This window comes from Xiphias gladius, chromosome 8 (assembly GCF_016859285.1).
Source record: "Xiphias gladius isolate SHS-SW01 ecotype Sanya breed wild chromosome 8, ASM1685928v1, whole genome shotgun sequence".
NCBI classification, from domain to species: domain Eukaryota; kingdom Metazoa; phylum Chordata; class Actinopteri; order Istiophoriformes; family Xiphiidae; genus Xiphias; species Xiphias gladius.
The window spans coordinates 27,796,349-27,816,103 of record NC_053407.1 but is presented as its reverse complement, the minus strand read 5'-3'; the positions used below and the strand labels follow the sequence as shown (position 1 = coordinate 27,816,103).

The 19,755-nt window shown below is 47.9% G+C and overlaps 1 protein-coding gene across 2 annotated transcripts in view; it reads left to right on the top strand.

Moving 5' to 3' along the window:
* Positions 1-19,755, top strand: part of cttnbp2 (cortactin binding protein 2) — a 97,805-nt gene that overhangs the window by 68,336 nt on the left and 9,714 nt on the right. For both annotated transcript variants that reach the window (XM_040133160.1, XM_040133161.1), the window contains exons 7-17: positions 940-1,096; positions 3,351-3,551; positions 4,367-4,484; positions 5,656-5,946; positions 9,481-9,576; positions 12,310-12,389; positions 13,635-13,721; positions 15,211-15,310; positions 16,655-16,831; positions 18,603-18,775; positions 19,232-19,410. In XM_040133160.1, coding sequence (XP_039989094.1) covers positions 940-1,096; positions 3,351-3,551; positions 4,367-4,484; positions 5,656-5,946; positions 9,481-9,576; positions 12,310-12,389; positions 13,635-13,721; positions 15,211-15,310; positions 16,655-16,831; positions 18,603-18,775; positions 19,232-19,410 — 1,659 coding nt within the window. The remainder of the gene's footprint in view (positions 1-939; positions 1,097-3,350; positions 3,552-4,366; positions 4,485-5,655; positions 5,947-9,480; positions 9,577-12,309; positions 12,390-13,634; positions 13,722-15,210; positions 15,311-16,654; positions 16,832-18,602; positions 18,776-19,231; positions 19,411-19,755) is intronic.

Sequence of the window (19,755 nt, the reverse complement as noted above, 5' to 3'; positions counted from 1 at the left end):
GTATATTTGCACGTTTGGAAAGATTCCTGGTCACTGCAGCGATGTGTTGAAGTCACGCCTGTAAAATAAGAAGAAGAAAAAAAAAAAACTCAAGAAAACTTTATTATCAAAGATGACAGTTAACAGCACAGAGAAGATCACTGTAAATATTTAACAGCCCATTTCAAGTTAATAACTGTTATAAAGTAAACGTTAAAGACACAAATAGGGCGGCCGTGGCTCAGGAGGCAGCGGGGTCGTCACCAACCCGGAGGCGTTTGTTGGTTTCCTCCCCCTCCCCCAGTCCCAGTCGAGTCGTCCTGTCCCCGGAAACCAAAATCAAGTCACTGTAAATCATTCATCGGCGTGTGACCGTGTACGTATAGAAAGAGCGGTGTGTGTGTGTGTGTGTGTGTGTGTGTGTGTGTGTGTGTGTGTGTGGCATGTGGTGCAAAGCGCTTCGATTGGTCGATAAGGCTCGAGAAGCGTTATGTCAGTTCAGCCCATTTAAATACAACAAAATGTATGAAATTTAAATTCCCGCTCAGATATTTATAAACGTGCTCACGAAACGTTTATTGCCGCAGCTCTGCATCACGTCTGTTTCTGTGCCATCCCCCAACGTGTACACTGACGCCGGTGCACGTGAGGTAAACCAGTGTTGGCTTCTTCTTTGAACTGAAGCACGTGAGACACACATCCAAGTGTTCGCAGGGGCCACGTGTAATAACGAGTCACAGTCAAAGCAGATACAGAGCCAGAGAGTGTAGCCCCATTATATAAAAATGTCATCGACTAACTCCCACACCGACCCCCCATTCACTTGGCGCCGGTGTGTGTGTGTGTGTCTCAGTCGTCCCCCTCCTGCACATATGGGTTAACACGGTGTCCGCACAGGTGTATTCAAAGTATATAACCCCTGGTGCGAATGTGTCGTTAACATCTCCCTCCTCCCTCCAGCTGCGTGGAGGCGCTGCTGGCTGCAGGGGCCGCTGTGGACGCGGCTGCGGCGGCGGCGGGGGGACAGACCTCCCTCTTTCTGGCCTGTGAGGCGGGACGGCTGGACTGCGTCCGGCTCCTGCTGGGTGCCGGAGCCGATCGCTCGCGCTGCACCACGGTGAGTCTACCGCCCCGCGCCGGGTGGCCGGCCGTGCGCGGTGCAGGAACCAGGAAATGAATTTCATTGACTTGCTCCAGCAGGTGCGCGACCGGTACTGGCGGCTCATTGTGTTCTCTTGGTAGAAATGCAGCTAAATCAATGTCAAGCAAGCATTTGTTGTTTATAGATTAGATTTAGACTTTGTGTTCTGGTGAAGATTAGTTTGACATCTGAGTTTCTTCTGTTAGATCGGGATATTCCAGGTGAGTTGAAAGTTTAAGTGCCTCCCTCTTGCCAATCGTTTTGTTTTGTTTAAACGCGAGCGCCAAGATCTTTCAAAGTTTGATTGGTTTTCTCAGAGGTATTAGGATAAAAAATCGTCTTTTAATATGTGTAGTTTATTTGATGGCGTTGATGATGTGAAGAGGATGAAGGAGACTCCGCTGACACCGTCTTGATTACATATAAAGGTTTATTATAAAGAAGAACAGCGTCAAGTCGAGCATCTGCAGATCTGCTTGTGAGAAGCCGATGAACCAGTCTGAAATTCAGCCTCGGTCACTGCCTCTTAAATAGGACAGTTGTTTTCCTAAAAACTGTCACTCACATATGGTTTTAGTTACAAAGCATTACCTGCCTTTGGGGACTGCGAGACCCCTTCTGAGGACCCCCGACCCATGGCCTCTGAGCCATATCTCTGTTTTCAGACATGATTGACACATATGACCATACACCTCATATGTAAAAAAAACAAAACAACCCACCGATTATCTGCTAAATTTACCTGTTTAAAAGTTTCAGATAAAACCCAGGCAACAAATTAAAGTTAGTTAATTAAAAATAACGTTTGCAATTTCACGTAGCTCGTGTCCTTGGGTCAGTCGCAGGTCACCTGCTGTAGACATGACTAGTTTTCCTTATTTCCAGTTTATAAATTCGAGGAAATCACACACTTAATCTTAAGTGTTAAAATCCATTTTGAGAGACTTCACTTAGCAAGTATCAGGTAATAGTTCCGTTGAATTCCCTCATAAAAGCGAACAAAATTGACGCTGCCGCTCGTTACCGACGCCCTTCATTGTTTTCGCGCTTATCCTGCTTCACATGAAGGACTTCAACTTTTCTTTGGGGGTTGGTTTTGCTGACGGGCGCCGGCCCATCGATGCATGGGCTTCCTGGGTCTCCATGGTAACCACAGGGGGCCGTTAGTCGCCGTTGATGAGCCCCCTATATTTAAGTCACCGGCTTTGCTCTACATTTAGCCCGGCTCCCCCCCCCTTGCTGGGCCAGAGAGCTGCCAAAGTCCCTATAGCGCGTCCGACCTCTCCAGCGCAGAGGTATTTTTAGACACCGGAAAAAGTTGGCCAGTGAACTGGGTCCAAACGGAATGATTTAACATGGAGGAGGAGGAGGAGGAGGAGGCGGAGGAGGAGGAGGAGGTGGAGGTCTAAGCTGGGCCCAGAGAGAGCACAGTCTGAATGTGAGGTGCAGTCAGGACCCATTAGTTTCAGTTCTTACCCTTTTTGTTTTGGCATTTTTTTTGTGTGTGTTCGTTTTGGCAAAGTTGGGAGAACTCACGGGACGACCTTGTTCTCCGTAGGGTGACGGGTGACCAGTGTGGAAACACAGAACGGAGTTGGAATCACTTTTAAAATGATCTGGTCCCTTCAGAGGTTCCGGGTATTTCTCCTGAAGATCAGTATGATTGACAGAAAATTGGTCAGCAACAAGTCTGCTAATCAATTATTTAAGTTTGTAACTCTGTCGGCAAAATGCCTTAAATTCAACCGGTTCCAGATTCCAAAACGTGAATACTCAGTTTGTGCTCCGGTGAATTGGGACGGGCGTTTTGTCATCATTCTATTGACCGATATTCCTCGACCAAACGATGAACTGTTTAGTTGAGAAGATGACTGGCAGACTAGTCGGTAATCATGCTAAGCCCTGGTGTGAAGCTGCATGGGACCTCAGTGGACAGTCCTCAACCCCTTCTTGACACGCGGTCGGGTCGCTGCATCGCGTTCTTCCCAGAGGGGAGAGCGGGAGCGGTTACTTGACTAGTTGATCGGCAACCGTTTTCGATAGTGAATCAGTTGTTTTAGTTACTTTTCGAACATTCTCTGGTTCTAGCTTCTCAGTTTTGAGAATTTGCGGCGTTTCTCTACAGGCATCATTTGTGACGCCTTCCGTCAGAGCATAATGCTGTGAAGTTTCTCTGATGGGTTCTGTACTCGTGTTAGCATCGCTAACTCTCGCACTTCTCTCGCCGCAGGACGGCTGCACGGCTCTCCATGCGGCGGTGCGCTCGGGACACGTGGACACACTGCGCCTGCTCCTCTGCCACCTGCCCCGGGGCGACCCCGCCGTGACCCCCGACGCCTCCGGCGCCCCGGCGCTGCCTGCTGCCCTGCTGAACCAGGCCAACGGTGACGGCTGGACGGCCGCGCACATGGCTGCCGCCCTGGGCCTCAAGGTGAGAACGAGACGATGAGTGAACCGACTGTGCTTCGCGTACAAGGGCTCGCTTGCCGGGTCGTGGGCCGCGCAGCTCTGCGGAACCTTTCGGCCTCTCGAAGCTCATTGCTTTGTCCTCAGGGCACATGCACTATGTGGTTTAAGCTCTGAGAAACCCTCCGTAATTACTCAAAGGCAGAATACTGGACTTCTAGTGACCAGATGCACAGAAACTCAACTTTAAATGAAAAGCTAAAGTCGGCCCCCGGGGCTGCGGGGTGCGTAAACGGGCAACTGCTCTCCAACATGTTAGCAGTAACTTTACGAAGTGATAATGTATCGGGGCGGTGTGTGTGTGTGTGTGTGTGTGTGTGTGTGTGGCAGCTTTAACCTCACTGGCTCCACACTAACGCCACCTCCGGCTTTCACTATAAATCTGCTGCCATTGTGCAGCCCGTACGCTACGGCTAAAATGTTTCCATTGTTTTGTGCTTTTACCTGCCGTACGCTGAGTCTCTGCCGACACTTCAGCTCACGCTTAGTCCACTATATCTTCCGCCAATGTCCCGATGGGACGGCTGACCTTGCTGGCTGGAAACGTCCCGCTCAGCTTGATCGAATGCAGGAGGCGGCAGACGAGACGAGACGAGTGTCTGACTGGAATATAAATGAGGACCATTTAGCCATATGTGCTTTCATGACACAAGGAATATGTGGTTGCACACCCTTTAAGTTTGTACAAGCGCTGTTTATTCACACGGGACAAGTAACAGGATCTTGTTCTCATATATTGTTTTGTATTTGTGATCTGTGTGTGTGTGTGTGTGTGTGTAGGAGTGTCTGGAGGTGCTGTGCAGCCACAGTGAACAGGACATCGAGAGGAGAGATAAGTGTAATCGCACTATTCATGACGTGGCAACCGATGACTGCAAAGATCTACTTGAAAACCTCCGTGAGTGGCCTCCTGTCTGTCTCTGCCTGTCTCTCTGTCTGTCTCTCTGTCTGCCTGTCTGTCTGTCTGTCTGCCTGTCTGTCTGTCTCGCGTTTGCACATGGGTTTTTTTGCCTTAAAGATGAATTCTGCTTCCTAACAACTTGGGTCTTACTGAATCATTTTGCATTTCATTAACTTTACTCGCTGTTTCTTGTCTTGGGACCAAACATTACGTATTGAGATGCTTGAACGTCGTCCGACGCGGCGAGAACGATCAGACAGGTTGCAAAGCAAAGATGGACGTCCACATGCTGAGATCGCACCGCCTTTCAGGCGTGGCTTTATTGACAACGCTCCCAATATAATTCGGGGAATGTGGAATATTTCTACTGTAAACTTTTAATCCTTTTTTTATTTCCTCTCTAAACCTAAGCACACGCACACTAGTTGATTGAAGCACTGGTCAAGCCTTTTTTTGTTTTTTTTTTTTAACAAATAAATAGTAATAAATAATAATATATAATACATCGGTTTTAGGAGATTCATTGTATTTTTAAAAAACTGTTTTTTTATTTTATTAAAGTATAAGTGCCTGTCTGTCACTGACTGATCACTGATATGATTAGGCAGGGGCATCTAATAAAATACTAAACTGTACATATCTAATATATATATTAGATATGTGTGTATATATATGTGTATACATGTTTATGTATGTGTATATATGTGTATATTTGTATGTATGTGAGTGTGTATATATATATATATATATATATATATACACACACACACACGAACACACATACATGAGACACATACAGTTTTATTTGCTCGATCTCCTACATTGAAACATTGAAACTACAGAATTTTGTAAAATGCTGTCACATGATGTGACTTTTTACTGTACGTTGATTTATTCCAATACGGAGTCTTGAACACAACTGTTGAACATTCAGGCTCTCGGATACAAACGGATGTGTTACTGTTGTGTTAATGTTTTTTTTTTTGAGCATTAAATAGATGAACTCGTCCGTATTCAGGCAGTACATCATTTTTCACAGTGCCTATTATTGATCCGTGGAGAAAAATCTATCGATCGGCCTCAGCCTATTAGTTGTTTAATATTAAATCATTGCACTGAAGACCTTTTTTTCTCTTCCTCCATCTCCTCTTCCTCGCCTCTCCTCCAGACTCGTACCGGGTCCTGGTGCGCCTCCAGTGTTCGGGTGGAGGAGGAGCAGGGTCCATGTGTCCTGTGGAGGCCCTGGAGGAGGAGGCGAAGGGGGGCGCCGGCAGCCAGCTGGTGCTGTGCCGGGTGTCGGTGGACCGGTCGATGCGCTGGGCTCAGCTGGACTCCGCGCTCGGCCGCGCCTTCACCTCCCACCTCCAGATCCTCTGTGGAGAGTCTGCGATGGGCAGGGAGGAGGCGCAGCGCCCCCCGCTAGGCCTCGGTCCCACCAGTATCGCCTCCAGCCTCATCGGTAAGGATGTGCTGTGTCGCTCTTGTTCCCTCTTGTTGTCTCTCTCTCTGTTTATCTACAGGTTTTATCTCCCCAGTGCCTTGTAGTCCTTGTGGTCTCCTTTAATAGATGGACTGTGGTATATAGAGGCTTATTTAAGGACAGGTACGGTAGCCTGCAGTGGCCATGTTGGAGGTTCCACAGCTCTCGGGCAACAGGGGTTGTAAGCGGCTGGTTGTGTTCAATGCTCGCTGTATTTCAGCCTCGGAGTCGGAATTAAATTTAAATGAAATTGAATTCAATTCAGCCGTCACATTGAGTCTCTTTCCGAGACTTTCTGCAGGTGAACCACAGCCTCGCTCGCGCCGGAGGCGAAGAGAGGCTGATCCCCACGCACATTCCTCTGCACAGATATGGCACAAAACACTACAGCACGCTGTACCAAGTGTTCTAGGAAACCATGGATGAAAGCCCGAGGTGCAGGTTACATTTTACGGCTGAGCTCCTCTGCTCTTCTGATTTAAATGACTTCACTAAGTTGACTGTATTTAATGAAAGGATGCTCAAGCTTCACTATGCTGTGCAGTTGTAATATAAAGGGGGAAAAAGAAAAACCCAAAGTATTGGATTGTATTTGGTTGGCAGATACCCGGGGGCCCTGTGAGTCCTTGCGCCCCCCTGGGCCTGTACCTGGTGGGCTTGTTCAGTAATCCGTCCATGGGTGTGTGTTTCGCTGAAGTTCAGCGCGTCACACACACGATACTGTTGTGTTTTGTTTGTTTTTTTCTTCTTTAAAGTGTCGATTTAATTAGTTAATTATTAGAAATGAATAATTAATCTGCTGGAACATGTGGAGAGCGTACACGCCGCTTCTGTGTTTCTGTTTTCCTGGCGATCGAATGTCGTCAGTGTGTGGTTGGTTCTCTTCAGCTACAGGCTGGTTCAGGGTTAGAGTTACATGTGTGTGTGTGTTTGTTGTACTGCAGGTCGGTCTGAGGCCCAGACTGATGGAAAGGAAATCGATGTCGCCGCCTCGAATGGCGAGGACTGCTCGTGTCCCCCCCCCCGCTATGTCTCGGTATCATGACTTCACTGTCACGCTGCGACGAGGAAAGAGTCTGGTGTGTGTGTGTGTGTGTGTGTGCTTGTGTTTTAGGGATGATGATGAAAGCAAGCGCTAGCAGAGGAGGAATGCATAATGGATGAGATTGTGGGGGGGTGATGGAGGGATGGAGGGAAGGAAGATGCCAATTTAGGAGAATGTCTCTCCCCCGTGTCAGCCGGGATCAAACTGCGAGTCACACAGACGCTCTTCGGTGTCTGGCTTTCTCATTTCCATCAGCACGTCTGCAGACAGCTCTCGTTTTCCCAGTTGCGTGTGATGCTCAGGCCTGCACCGTTTTTGTGGGGGGTTCGCCTTTTGATCGACGCAGCTTGATGGCGGCCTTTTGACAGAGAGCCACAATCCCTTACATGTCTCCACTTGAGCTCGCACCCCCGCAGTGAATCCATTAATTATTCCATTCGGTGAAAAATTAGGCGACAATTTAGATATGGGACTCTACTTTACCAGTAAAGTCAGTCACGATGATTAAAAATCTGTCTTAGGGGAGCGTCCCGGTCAAGACGGCAGCAGAACACAGAACATTATACATGAAGGTGACAAAACATGTTGGAACATAGTGGGAGCCCCAAAACACACATCTAGTGGCTGAGTGAATGATGAACCAATTAAGGATCAACATTACTGTTAATGGATTAGATGTTTAAATGTATCGGGCAAAAAGTATTTGCTGCTTTTCTCTTTTATGTATCATTGTAAACTGAGTATCTCTGGGTTTTGGACTGTTGGTCAAACATATCAAGCCATCTGAAGATGTCACCTTGGGCTCTAGGAGTTGGAGATAAGTGTTTTCCACTATTTTCTGCCATTTTACAGATGATCAAATGACAAGAGGGACAAATAACCACCACTTTAATAGATAAGGAAAGTAATCGTCAGTCTCTGCATGGCTGGTTCCGGTGGGAATACAGCCGGCAACCTCTGGCAGCGCCAGTGCCGCACTCCACGCCCTGCAGTCCCTTAAATCTTCCGTCCCTGCGTTGCACTTGCGTATCAGTTACCTGGGAAGTTGAAAGTTCGTTTTTCCTAAGGTCGGATGCCCAATTAGCGGGAAGAACCCCAACCTTTTTCCTGAACCTGTTTCTCTTGGGAGACAGGAGTGGAGCAGTAGTTTGGTAGGTTTGCAGCACAAGCGGGGAATTCTACTAAAGCTCTGTGTCAGCACATGTGGATTAAGGGCCCCCCCACTTCTGGAGGTTTTACTGCTTTACTGAACTGTAGAATGTAGAGCTGCCCCCCCCTTAAAGCTGCATCTAGCTGGACTCTATAATTTTCATTTCCCCAATGTGACCGTCTACAGAAGCTGAGTTTAAAGTTTAAAGCTCTACAGCGACTCTCTTCGGTTCACCTTTTACATTTTACCAGCACTGAACTCATAACGTCCCTCAAACAATCCTTGGAATCGCCCGTTCCGCTCCTGGGTCCTACGGCGAAGTACAGCGACCGTAGCACCGCACAGGAAGTGAAGCATGTTTCTGTCGCTGCAGTTGCAGGTTCTCCCCTTCTGTCCAGGATGTCACTAAACTAATAAAATACGGGCAAGACCTCCCTGTTGTCGACAGGCCCAAGCTACGATGGTTTCTTCCAACTGTCACGTGATGTTGATGAAGTTGTACTCGTCTCACAAAGAAAAGAAATTACAAGTTTGGATACAACCTGCGCCAACCATTTCCATTCATGTCAGGTGCTGAACAAAAACTGCAAAGGCTCGATACCTGCCTTTGATAGACGGTAAACGACATGTCTTGATTTGTCAAAGTCACGGTGTTGTTGCAAGGAAATGCAGTTGAAAGCAGGGACTGTTTTTGGTCGTTTGAGTGTTCAGGTGCTCGTGGGAAAGCGGGAAAAGCTCTTCTCTCCCTTAATGAGTCGTTAACATCATGCTGTGGATTCAGGTGTAGGGTTTGCCGTCGTAGGTGTTCCACTGCGAAAAAGGACACGCTCTTCTCACAGGAAACGTATGTCATTCCGTTTCTCCTGCGTCCTGAAAGATTTTTTTTTTTTTTTTTGTGTATAAATATTGTATCTATGTCGCATTTCATCCAAAAATGCTTCCGTTATCGATTCAGCGCCGGCAGAAACAGACATGTAAAGATAACGAAACAGCCAAAAGAATTAGACAAAGCAATTTCAGGTATAGTTCAAACAGCATGATGGCAATGAAATGATTATTATGTTAGTAAACATTATTCAGGACATGCAGATAAATTATACATTGTGGTGCCTATAATTTATTCATATACTATATTTTATTGATATACTGTATTTGCTGTACACTACTCTGTGTTTTTGTGAGCCAACAGCATCCTTTGGCACGTCATACTGTTTGTTATGGTGTGTGTTTGTTGGCGTGTGCGACGAGTGTGTGTGCAGTGAGCGTGATCCAGTCCCGCCACCCTAACGCGCCTCTGTCGCTGTCTTTGCTCCTCCAGGAGATACCGAGTGGTCGCCGGGTCAGGAGCTGCCTTTGTCCCCCTGGGACCTGGTCAGAAAGCCTCTCAGCCAGCGCATCACCATCCGCCTCAAAGGTACGAAGCTGCCGGTTCATTCGGCAGCGCTGAGCCAAAACCGGAATCGGAGCCACCGCCGCCGACGGCAAAGGCCGTTCGGTGGATGAAAGGGCCTCACAAATCAGCTTGGCCGCGTCGGCGGCGCGGGCAGTCACGTACCAGGGTCTGTCCACCGCGCCACACTAGACGAAGGAAAATTAGAGCCAGGACACAAGTATTTTGACTTAATAATGTTTAGTCTTAATCCAAAGTGAATCTGAATCAATACACAATTGCCACTGATCAAATTACAACCACAGGACCACTCGCGCGACATAGAGCAGGTCTGTCCTCGGGGTCCACACCTCTCAGGTCCTGGTATAAGCCGATTTAACAGCCACTCAGTGTTAAAACTCGTTCTGCAACAATTATAGTGTTTCAGAAGATGAAAGTGCTGCGCTAAAAAAAATTGCCCAACTTCAAAATACATAGTGGTCAGGACGAAGCACGTGCGGAACCCGTTGTTTGCTGCTCTTTCACAGTACTTTCAGGAAAATAATCACACATGGACGTGTTTAGGCATCTTTATGGCTGCGGAGGGTACGACGGAGAGAAAGTCAGCCCCGTCGGTCACAAGTGCCCGGCGCTTACGACGCGACCGACGTCGCTCCGTCCCGAGTCGGGTTGATTACAGCCCAGATTCGCCGTGATTCAGTGACCCGGTATCGGGCCGCTGCACAGCCACGTGGGTTACCAAGGCCCAGCGGTTGCCGGCTTCGTCTTCACACTGCACCGCACTGAAGATCCACCGTCCTGTTTTTGTCTCTAAGAATAACCTGTTACATGATGACGGTGCGTTTCATTAGGTCTCCTTTTTTTTTTTTTTAATAATGAAATAATGAAGCAGGATCTAAATGAGGGTGTTAATGACTAGATGAGTCACTGCAGCATCCGTGAGCAGCAGACAGTCTCGATCTACCCTTATTGGAATAATCTTTCCTACTGCCTGCTGCTGCCGCTGCTGCCGCTGCTGCTTCTGTTTCGCTGCCTCCGTTCCTCGAGCTGCTTTATCGGCTTTATTTCTCGTCTCAGTGACTCAGGAGAAAAAAGAGAGAGGAAAAAAAAAAAAAAAAAAAGACTGAACAACAGTCTGGCACCGTGAAAATCAGGGTGAGCTGCCGCCAAGCTCTCCTCCTCCTCTCGTCACTCGATCATCAATCCGTTTTTTTCTCTCTTGGCGTGTTTTTCCATGTCTGCCTTCGACTCGGCCTCACTCGTTTTTCTCTCCGTCCTTCTCACCGTTTTCCCTCAGAAGACGTCTCATAAAGTGTGAGTGAGGGTGCATCTGCTGTGTGTGTGTGTGTGTGTGAAGTCCTGACTCAGAGGTCCGTATCGACCTGCCCGTCCCGTCTGCCTAACGTCACTGCGTTGGCGTTGAGCCAGGAAACGTCCAGCGCGTCGGTTTTCACCCTCTGCTTTTGTTCAGCTGGTTCCAGTGGAAGAAACTCCATTAAATGAGTGTTATAACAGCTGTAATTAGTCATAATAATAATTATAAGCTGTGATAATCAAGTAATTATTGTCTCAGAGGAAATTTAATTGAGACAGTGTGTTTAGAAAAAAAAAAAAGGTTAATGGTTATTACTCATAGCCATAAAATCCAGACTTTTTTTGATCCCTGAAGTTTCCTTTTTTTGGGGGGGTGGTGGTCTTGCATCGAGAACAATGGAAGTTTTGACGCATATGACACATCGCTGGTGTGTTGCCCTTCATACTGGGTGAAAAGCTCATTTCTCTTAAAAAACAAGCGGAGCTTTTTGGTGTGTTTATGTGTTACGGGAATCAGTGGGGAACAGTTCCCAGTATCTGGAAAGAGGGAATAAAACATTGAAGGACAAACTGGTCTAAAGCAGTCTGGGCAAATTACTCCTCTGGTATCAGGAAGATCCTTTTTTTATCCTTACGCCGTACCTAATGACAAAGCTTTCAGAAGTCACGTTCCTGTGAGGACGTGAAAAAGGTAGTTTAAAGGTGCTGTGTGTCATTTTTTTTCTGTAGCTGAGTAGAAGAACGTTAGCATTAACAGCCGTTTACTCGCCAGTACTAGAAGAAACGCTGCGAGTTCAGCGCCAAACTTGATTCCTTTACTCGCCGAGAGCCGCCTCCGACGCCAGCGTTAACTCTTAGTCTGCTTCTGCTTCTGTCGCTTCTTCCGCCTAAGATGGCGCGCGCTAACCGGCTAGCCCCGGCCCCCGCCGGCCCGTCCCCGTGGCGTCCGGGATGACAGGACGGCAGGAAGTAGCGCTGCTCAGAGGACGAATTCTAACCTCTTGTAAACGCTGTGATGGCTGAGGCTCTTGACCGGCCGCCATCACCACCACCTCCCGCCGCCTGCAAAGAAAACTCACACATGGCACCTTTTTTGAATGTGAATCTTTGGGGGAGGGTAACTGTGTGTTTCCCGAGGGAGCAGATTAAAACCTCTCACAGCCGTAAATCGTCCTATTCGCTGATATTAAGCGAGTAAATGACCTCGCTGACTGCTCGTTCCGTTCTAATGGATCGCCTACATTTTCTCTATATTTTAAGCCGTTTGCGGTGTCGGAGTTTCGGGGCAGTTAAAAAAAAAAACAACCCACAAGGGCACCTTGAGGTCCTCCTCTGTGATGTAACTGTTGTGAGTGTTGAGGCGTCTCTCGGTTTCTGACACCGAGCGTGTGAAGCAGAGCGGATCCCGGGATTTATCTGTGCGATTGTGTGCGTCTCTGACAGGTCTGTCTGAGTCGTGTCTCGACGAGCTGGCTCTGGAATCTCTCCTCCCCCTGCCGCTGCTGCACAACTACGTCCGCCTGGTACGATCACACACACACACACACACACACACACACACACACATGCAAACGCACACAAAGGACTGCGAGGGATTGAGGGATTAGATGAGTAAAATGCTGAAAAACAGGGAGGAAGCCAGAAGGCTGCGGCAAGAGAATGATAAAGGAAGAGGAGCGGAGCGAGATGAAGTGATACAGACGGATGAAAGGGAAGAGACGGGATTAGAGCGCTGGCTATTTTTCCAACAGCTAGACTGCCCCCTGCTGGCTGTGTCGAGGGAAGAAACAGGAGAAAAGCTGAGGGAGACAAAGGCAAGAGTTTGTCCTCACAAATTTGAATCTCACGAGGGCAACGGGATGGCACATGGAGATAAAATCAATAACAGCACATACTCAGACGCCGAAGAATCTCGGGGCCGAGGTTTTACCCGGCAGCGCCTGCAAATGTCTCAAATCCCGCTTTTCATGACCGATTTACATTTTTGACAGGAAGCCGATGCGTTAATCCACAGTGATTTGAGAGTCGGAAGCTTGCGACACACGTTTCACGGCTTAGAAGGCTGCTGTGGCAGTAGTCGGCGCTGCAGCTGGTATTAACGGATCCACATGTACATTTACTCTTTTTTTCCCTCCACCCTACAAGATGTCACAAATAATGAATGCACTTCCCAAGTTAGCGGAGCTGCAACAAAGATGTGACTAGTCTGATCTACAGAATATAAACAGGTTAGCGGCAATGAAATTTTAATATTCTCGCTGCGGATTTCTGTAGGTCGACTAACGGATTAATGAACTAATGGTTGCACTTAAGACTGTGTGTGATGTAGAAAAATGATCTGTGTCATCGCTAAGTGAGTGTGTGTTAGTAAACCTGTTAAAGATTCTATTTATTAGTGCTAATTAAGTGCTAATTTCTTCTTACGCGGTCGACTTACCCGGCAACCAGTTAATTCTCCCCTTAATAAAACTGCTCGTTTATTCATTTGTTCATTCATTATCATACATTACATGTTATTGAGCTTATTCCCCTCAACCAGAGCGCAGCAGTAGAAAAGCCAGCCTCCCAGTACATGCCCCCCCCCCAGCACTAAAAAAGGTCAAAGGTCAAGGTGAGCGCAGCTGGAATAAGGCTGCATCGATACTAAACACTGCTGAGGAGACTTTTCATTAGCGCATTATCCTCACCACTAACACTTTTGTTTGTGAGTTGATTCATTTTTTTTTTTTTTTTTTCCCGTCCACCGGCGTCTCTCTCCCCGTGTCCAGGTGGAACAGTACGGCAACCTCATCTTTCACGGGCTGGAGGGCAGCTGTCAGGACTACATCGCCGGCCTGGTGGCTCGCTGCATCAAGGTGCGTCCGCCGGAGCACAAGCGCCGATAGTTTAATCAGACACCTTTGCTAACCCATACAGGCCTCTCCACGCTGCATTGAGCCTCTGTCCCAGCGCACCTTACGTAGCGTAACATAGTAGATTTAGAAACTGGTTTTTGGAAAGATTTTTTTATTTACAGTTTTCCCAGTTTAAAATCAGAAGCAAATACCAGGCCAGTAAGTGGTGCGATCAGGTGAAGGAGAGGTTCGTGCTGATCTTGCTCCTCCCAAAGCAAATGCACCCCCCCCCCCCTACCAGACCCCCTTTAAAGAGAAGCTGAATCGGGTGCTGTTGCACAGCGTGACGCAACGAAAGAGAAATTGCATGTCACTACAACATGATGAAACAAACCCGAGGTCGGGCCGCTGGTCCAGTCCCGCTTCGTTACAGTACGTCTACAGGTCAGGGATTCGGCCGCAACGGGGAGAACTCGCGCCGTAGAGGCGAGAAGAACCCCCAGCGACGGCATTTTCGTTTTTCAGAATTCGGCCGGGAGACAGGTAACTACCGGAGCACATGGGGTAGCCTCGTCGCAAGAAGCTGTTAGAATCGCTGCGGCGGTCAGTCTGAGGCGTTACCACGGCGAAGGCATGGGCGGATCAAGACAATGTGGTGGTGTGGGAAAATGTCTGTTGTTAGAAAAGAAATTTCCTCAATTCCACATCCAGGTTATGGTCAAGATGACAATTTCCTGACAGAGGTTTAAAAATGGAAACAGCTTTTATTGACGTCGACATCTCTTTGGCCTTATTTTAACCTGATAATGGATAAATGTGTTTAGTTAAAAAAGTAGAATGAATTCAGTCAATCTGTTTGTCTCCCGTAGCAACGTGCACCTCCACATTTTCACTTGTTAATGTTGCTTTTTACATACATATGATGCATTGTAGTAACAGTGTGTGTGTATATATATGTATATATATATATATATATACACACACATGCTTGTGTCAGTTTATTAGGAACACCTAGCTAAAACTGATACAGCCTAATACCGGTGATATTACATTATACCTAGTGTCATTTAGCGAACCCTCCTTGATTTGAGTGGGGTAGACCCAATAAGAGGAACACCTGCCGGTATAGCACGCTGCACTCCGGCGGCACCAGAGACTCCATCCTCCAAAACGACCTCACAGTATCGACCTTATGACCTTCGGGGTGATAGGGTGTATTGCAGGACGGTTGCATCGGTTTCAGCTCGGTGTTCCTAATCGACCTGACGGCATAAGAAACAAAGGCAGGCACAGAGGAAAACGTATCAGCGGCTGGGTCTCGGCTGTACTGTCTTTGATAGCAGCCACGTTTCTTCTGCCGATTCAAATTCTCCCCCTGCTCCGTTTCTCTCGGCGCATGCCAGTCGTAGTAAATTTCCTTTGTTTCCACGGCAACGTGCTCCCTTCTTTACCTCCGTGTCTCTTGGCGCATCCCGACCACCCCCTACCCCCAACCCCCTCCGTCTCGCAGTCCAAGCAGGAGGCAGGGGGGCTCGGCTGTGACGTGGTGCGGGTGGAGGTGGAGGAGAGCCTGACCAAAGAGCAGCTGCTGGAGACTTTCATCACCTGCGGTGAGGACACACACACACACACACACACACTTTGTGTCCAAAGGCTTTCCAGCTTTCTAGTAGTAATCTCTGCTGTCTAAACAGGAAGTGTCTGCTGGTTTAACGTGTCGTCTTAATGGGCCACGTTTCAGTCACTGTTGTTGTCTGACAACAGAAACAGAGAAGACGTCCGCGAGAAAAGCTTTACTGGGAATTCAGCTGCGTTAAATGACTGTATGTGCGAGCGCAGGCGGTAGGAGAGGAGTAGACGGATGAAGGGCCGTCCAGCCACGTTACCGGGTTTTGAGCCAGTTCTGTCAGGTATTAGCATAATTACAAATCTGAATGAGGTCCTCTTGTCTGCGGAGCAGAACCCGGAAGCGCCGGTCTCACTTCGGCCCCCTATAACAGTCAGCCCGACCGTAAAGGAACAGTTACTGGGATAGAATCTTGCGTTAGCAACGCCCCAGCCTCAGAGAGCTGGTATGATGGCGAGCTTGCTAACAGTCAACGGATCACAGGACACCTAGCTTAAAATCGACACACGCGGTTATCGAGGGTAATAAAACGAAGGGCATTTGGGGAGCATGTTAAACATATTTGCTAGTTTGCTCGGGTTTGCGCGGCTCTGACAAAATGGCGGCTGTGACAATGTTAAAGTGTAACCGCTTCTTTCGCGAGAGTGAGCTCGGGGTGTTAACGGTGACTTTTTCTAGGATCGGAACAGAGCCATCTAGTAATCCCTCGACGAGAAAAAGTTCTTCAAAGAACCCCCACGTGTTAATCAGCGATCCCTTCCATGGTTCTTTAAAATTAAAATGAGAAAAATCTCGGCCAACCCGGAGCTGTGAAGGTGCCCTGCGGAGTTTTCTCGTAAACCGCCAGCAGGTACGTTCCCATGCAGTGTTTACTCACCAAGCGGCACGGCGTGTATCCCTGAGGTCTAACGAACGTCGAGCTCATTTCCTTCCTCATAAAACTAGCTGATTATTTCTTTTAGGTATTTAAATCCAGCATTGTTGACGTCCACGTGCTTTTCCCTGCCTTCGTTGGCCCGTGCATCGCGTCTTTATAAGCGCGTCCTCGTGCGTGAGGGTAAGCGAAACAGGGACCAACTCGTAGAAGACAGCAGGTGTGAAACTCCACAGGGGAACCTTCAATTCAGCTGCCTTGTTGTTGCCGCGGTGATTATGAGGGACAGAGGCCTTTTGCACGGTCGTTCAGCCGCCGTCCAGCGGGAAAGCAACTCGCTGTGTGTCCACAACTGCCACAACATGACTGAAACAGCTCTGCGCTTCAGTTCAGGAGTTTAAAATGAAAAGTCCTTCTCCCGGCCCGTGCCTCCCTCTCCTCTCCCTGTCCCAGGCTTCCTCGCGCCGGCAGTGGGCTCGCGGGTCGGCGTGCCACCCGGTCACACCGGCCGGTGTGTGGTGGTGCTCCTGGAGGGGCTGGAGAAGGCTTCGTCTCTAACAGGCCTGCTGGGAGACCTCTGCCACAGTCTGGACAACAGGGGCTCTGCCTCGCCGCTGGTCCTGAACACCGGTATGACCGCAGCCATGCTCTGGGCCTGATGAGACCAGAACTGTAATGAAATATACAGCTCAGAGCCACTGTGTGTAGAACTTAATGTGACTATAGGGGAAATTGGGGCAGCCCTTTAGTTTCAACATCTACCACTAGGGGGCACAAAAGTCAGAAAATGTTCAAATCCTGCACATAGTACAGGTTTTCTGCAGGATGCATAAAAAAAGAATTTTAATACCTTCATATCGTCCAAAGTATGAAAGTATGATGGAAAATATTTTTTTCCAGTACTTACCAGCAGAATATGATAATAATTCCTACGGATATAATTTATTAAATGAATGATTCCTGGCAGGAAGTAAATTTTGCTAAAATGGACACCTGCCTATTATGAGACCCTCCTAGTTCTTCTTCCTAGTTACTGTAGCCAGCAGTAGTCACAGTGTCTGCTAAAGGTCTGACAGTGCTGACTGAAACAGGTTCCCGCAGCACCATCCACTGTCGCAACTGTCCCACTTTCAGTTCACCGTGTCCCAACCGCCCAAAGCCGGATACAAAAACATTTTATAACCAGGGTGGCACTCAGCAGAGTGCATAACCTCTGCCAAGGCAGAGTGACTTTAAAGTGACTTAAAAAAAATAAAAATAAAAAAATCCCCGATCCGCCGTTTTAACCTGATCTGCACCAAAGTGCAATGGGTTCCTCCCTGGCCCACGTCCCACCCCTCCACCAAGTTTGGCGCAAGTCGGTTCGGTAGTTTTCTTTTGCTTAATCCTGCTGACAGATAAACAACCAAATAAACCGACGGACGCAGGTGAAAACCAAACCTCCACGGCAGAGGTAACTAACATTACTGCCCCACGACAGGCGGGAGAAAACTGTGTGACTCCGTTGGCTCATTTTTGTCAATGAAATCTCAGGGGTTTTTTTGAATACCATCTAAGTCCTCGAGGAAACTGGACTCAGTGCTTTTTAAGGCTTTTCGTGACCTGCCCCACACCCTGTGGTGGCTTTAAGCTTGGCTAGTTAACACTAAGCTTTTCATGAATTTTTAGAGCAATCAGAAGCTGATTTCATTTGTGGAGAAAAAGAGAAATAAAGTTGACTTTAATCAGAGACACAAATCCACTATATTCGCTTAACCCCGTGACAGACACCCCCATATCCGTGAACAAGCCTGAAAATCATGTACCCAGAGTAAAGAGGTTCCTGTTCTTCAACCATTTTGATCACAGTCATAACCCTGGTCTCCTTTTGATAGGTGACGTTTTAAAAATTCACAACCAGAATGTCAGAATCAGTGGAGGAGACACTGAAGCAAAGTTATGGAGGCACACACAGGGTAGAAACCTAGGTTTTCTTTCTGCCGCACCTTTTTCTGTGGCACGAGAAAGCGAATACAAGTCCTGTGGTAGCACTTCAACACTTTGGAACCATTGCAACAACTACTTCGAAACTTTAATACGACCAAAAAAAAAAGTCTAGAAAACGTTTATTTAGCTCCATGTACCAGTCAGGTTACCGTATTCCACAGAAGTGACAATATGGGGCGTCGTGTCAGAGCAGTTTCTACCAGGATGAGTGATACTATTGCCTCATGTTGTAGCTGAATCAGAATAATGGTCCATCAACTGCACCAGATATTCAAGAATTGGGCCCCAGACCGTCCTTCTGGAACAGACGCGACTTTGGGTGCGAGTGTCATCTTATGCAACCGAATAACCGCTAAATGCAGAGAGCCACGGAAAACCAATCCACATAGTTTTTCCCTGCCTATTCGTCATTTAGGTCCCCACCATTTCTGCGAGGGCAGCTTCCTGATTGCCACGTTGTCGAAGCCCCGCCTCCAGGGATCGGAGCTGCGCCTCCAGCAGCATTTCCGCTGGGTGACTCTTCGCTGGGACCAGGAGCCGCTGCACGGCCTGCTGGGGAGGCACCTCCGAAGGAAGCTGCTCCACAAGGTCAGCCAGGGGTTTTGGAGACAGTAGATCATCATTTCTGGTGCACGTTGTATTTTTCAGCAAAATGGATGTTTGTCCGGTATATTTTCAAACTGTCTCCTGGTTCAAGATTCGTTCTTTCTACAGTCTCTGTGAAAATAATTCAAATTAAAAGGTTTCCAGTGTTAAATGGTTAAAATAATTCATTTATGCAGTAAAGTGATGGTTGGAGACTGGAATAGTAAAACAGTTCTGTTTTAGTCAGGGTTTCTAATGCATTTCATCTGAGTGGAGCGTTAACTTTAAAAGAAGGAGAAATTCTCGGTACGTAACGAGAGCCCTTAGGTTTTTATGTCGTCCAGCTGTCAAGCAAATCCAGCCTTCCCTGCTTCGCTTCTGTCGTGTGGCGTTTTATCCTCAGGATAAAAGCAGAACGTGAAACATTTGATTCCTCCCTCCCTCCGTCTCCCCCTCCAGACGGGGACTGGCGCTTGGACACCCGATGGCGTCATGGAGCGGTCGGTGCTTTGGGTGAGCCAGGTCTGGCAGCAGCTCAACGCCTGTCTGTCCCGCCTGGGGACCCATGAGGCTCTGCTGGGCCCGCAGCTCTTCCTGTCCTGCCCTGCGGTCCCCAACAACGCACAGGCAGTCGTCAGGTGCGTGTGTGTGTGAGTTAGCGCACGTGGTCCTGAATAGCTGCTCACGATATAGTGAACTGCATATTAGCATAGAATAAATACAGATTAAACATGTCGATGATATTTTATTCTTTCAGGTTCAGTTTTTAATGCAGCGTTAGCAGACTGTGCTGGTTGGATAATATTGCCCTGCTGCGACCTGGTCATTTTCCCTAATGATATAATGGTGAATATCTACCTGTTTTTGTGGTAAAACACTAAAAGCTTCCCAAAATATAAAAGCTTTCGTAGCCAGCTGGCAGGCGGCCATTAGTAGATCCGCCTGAGTGCCTCACTTATCTTGAGATAATTACATAAAGCAAG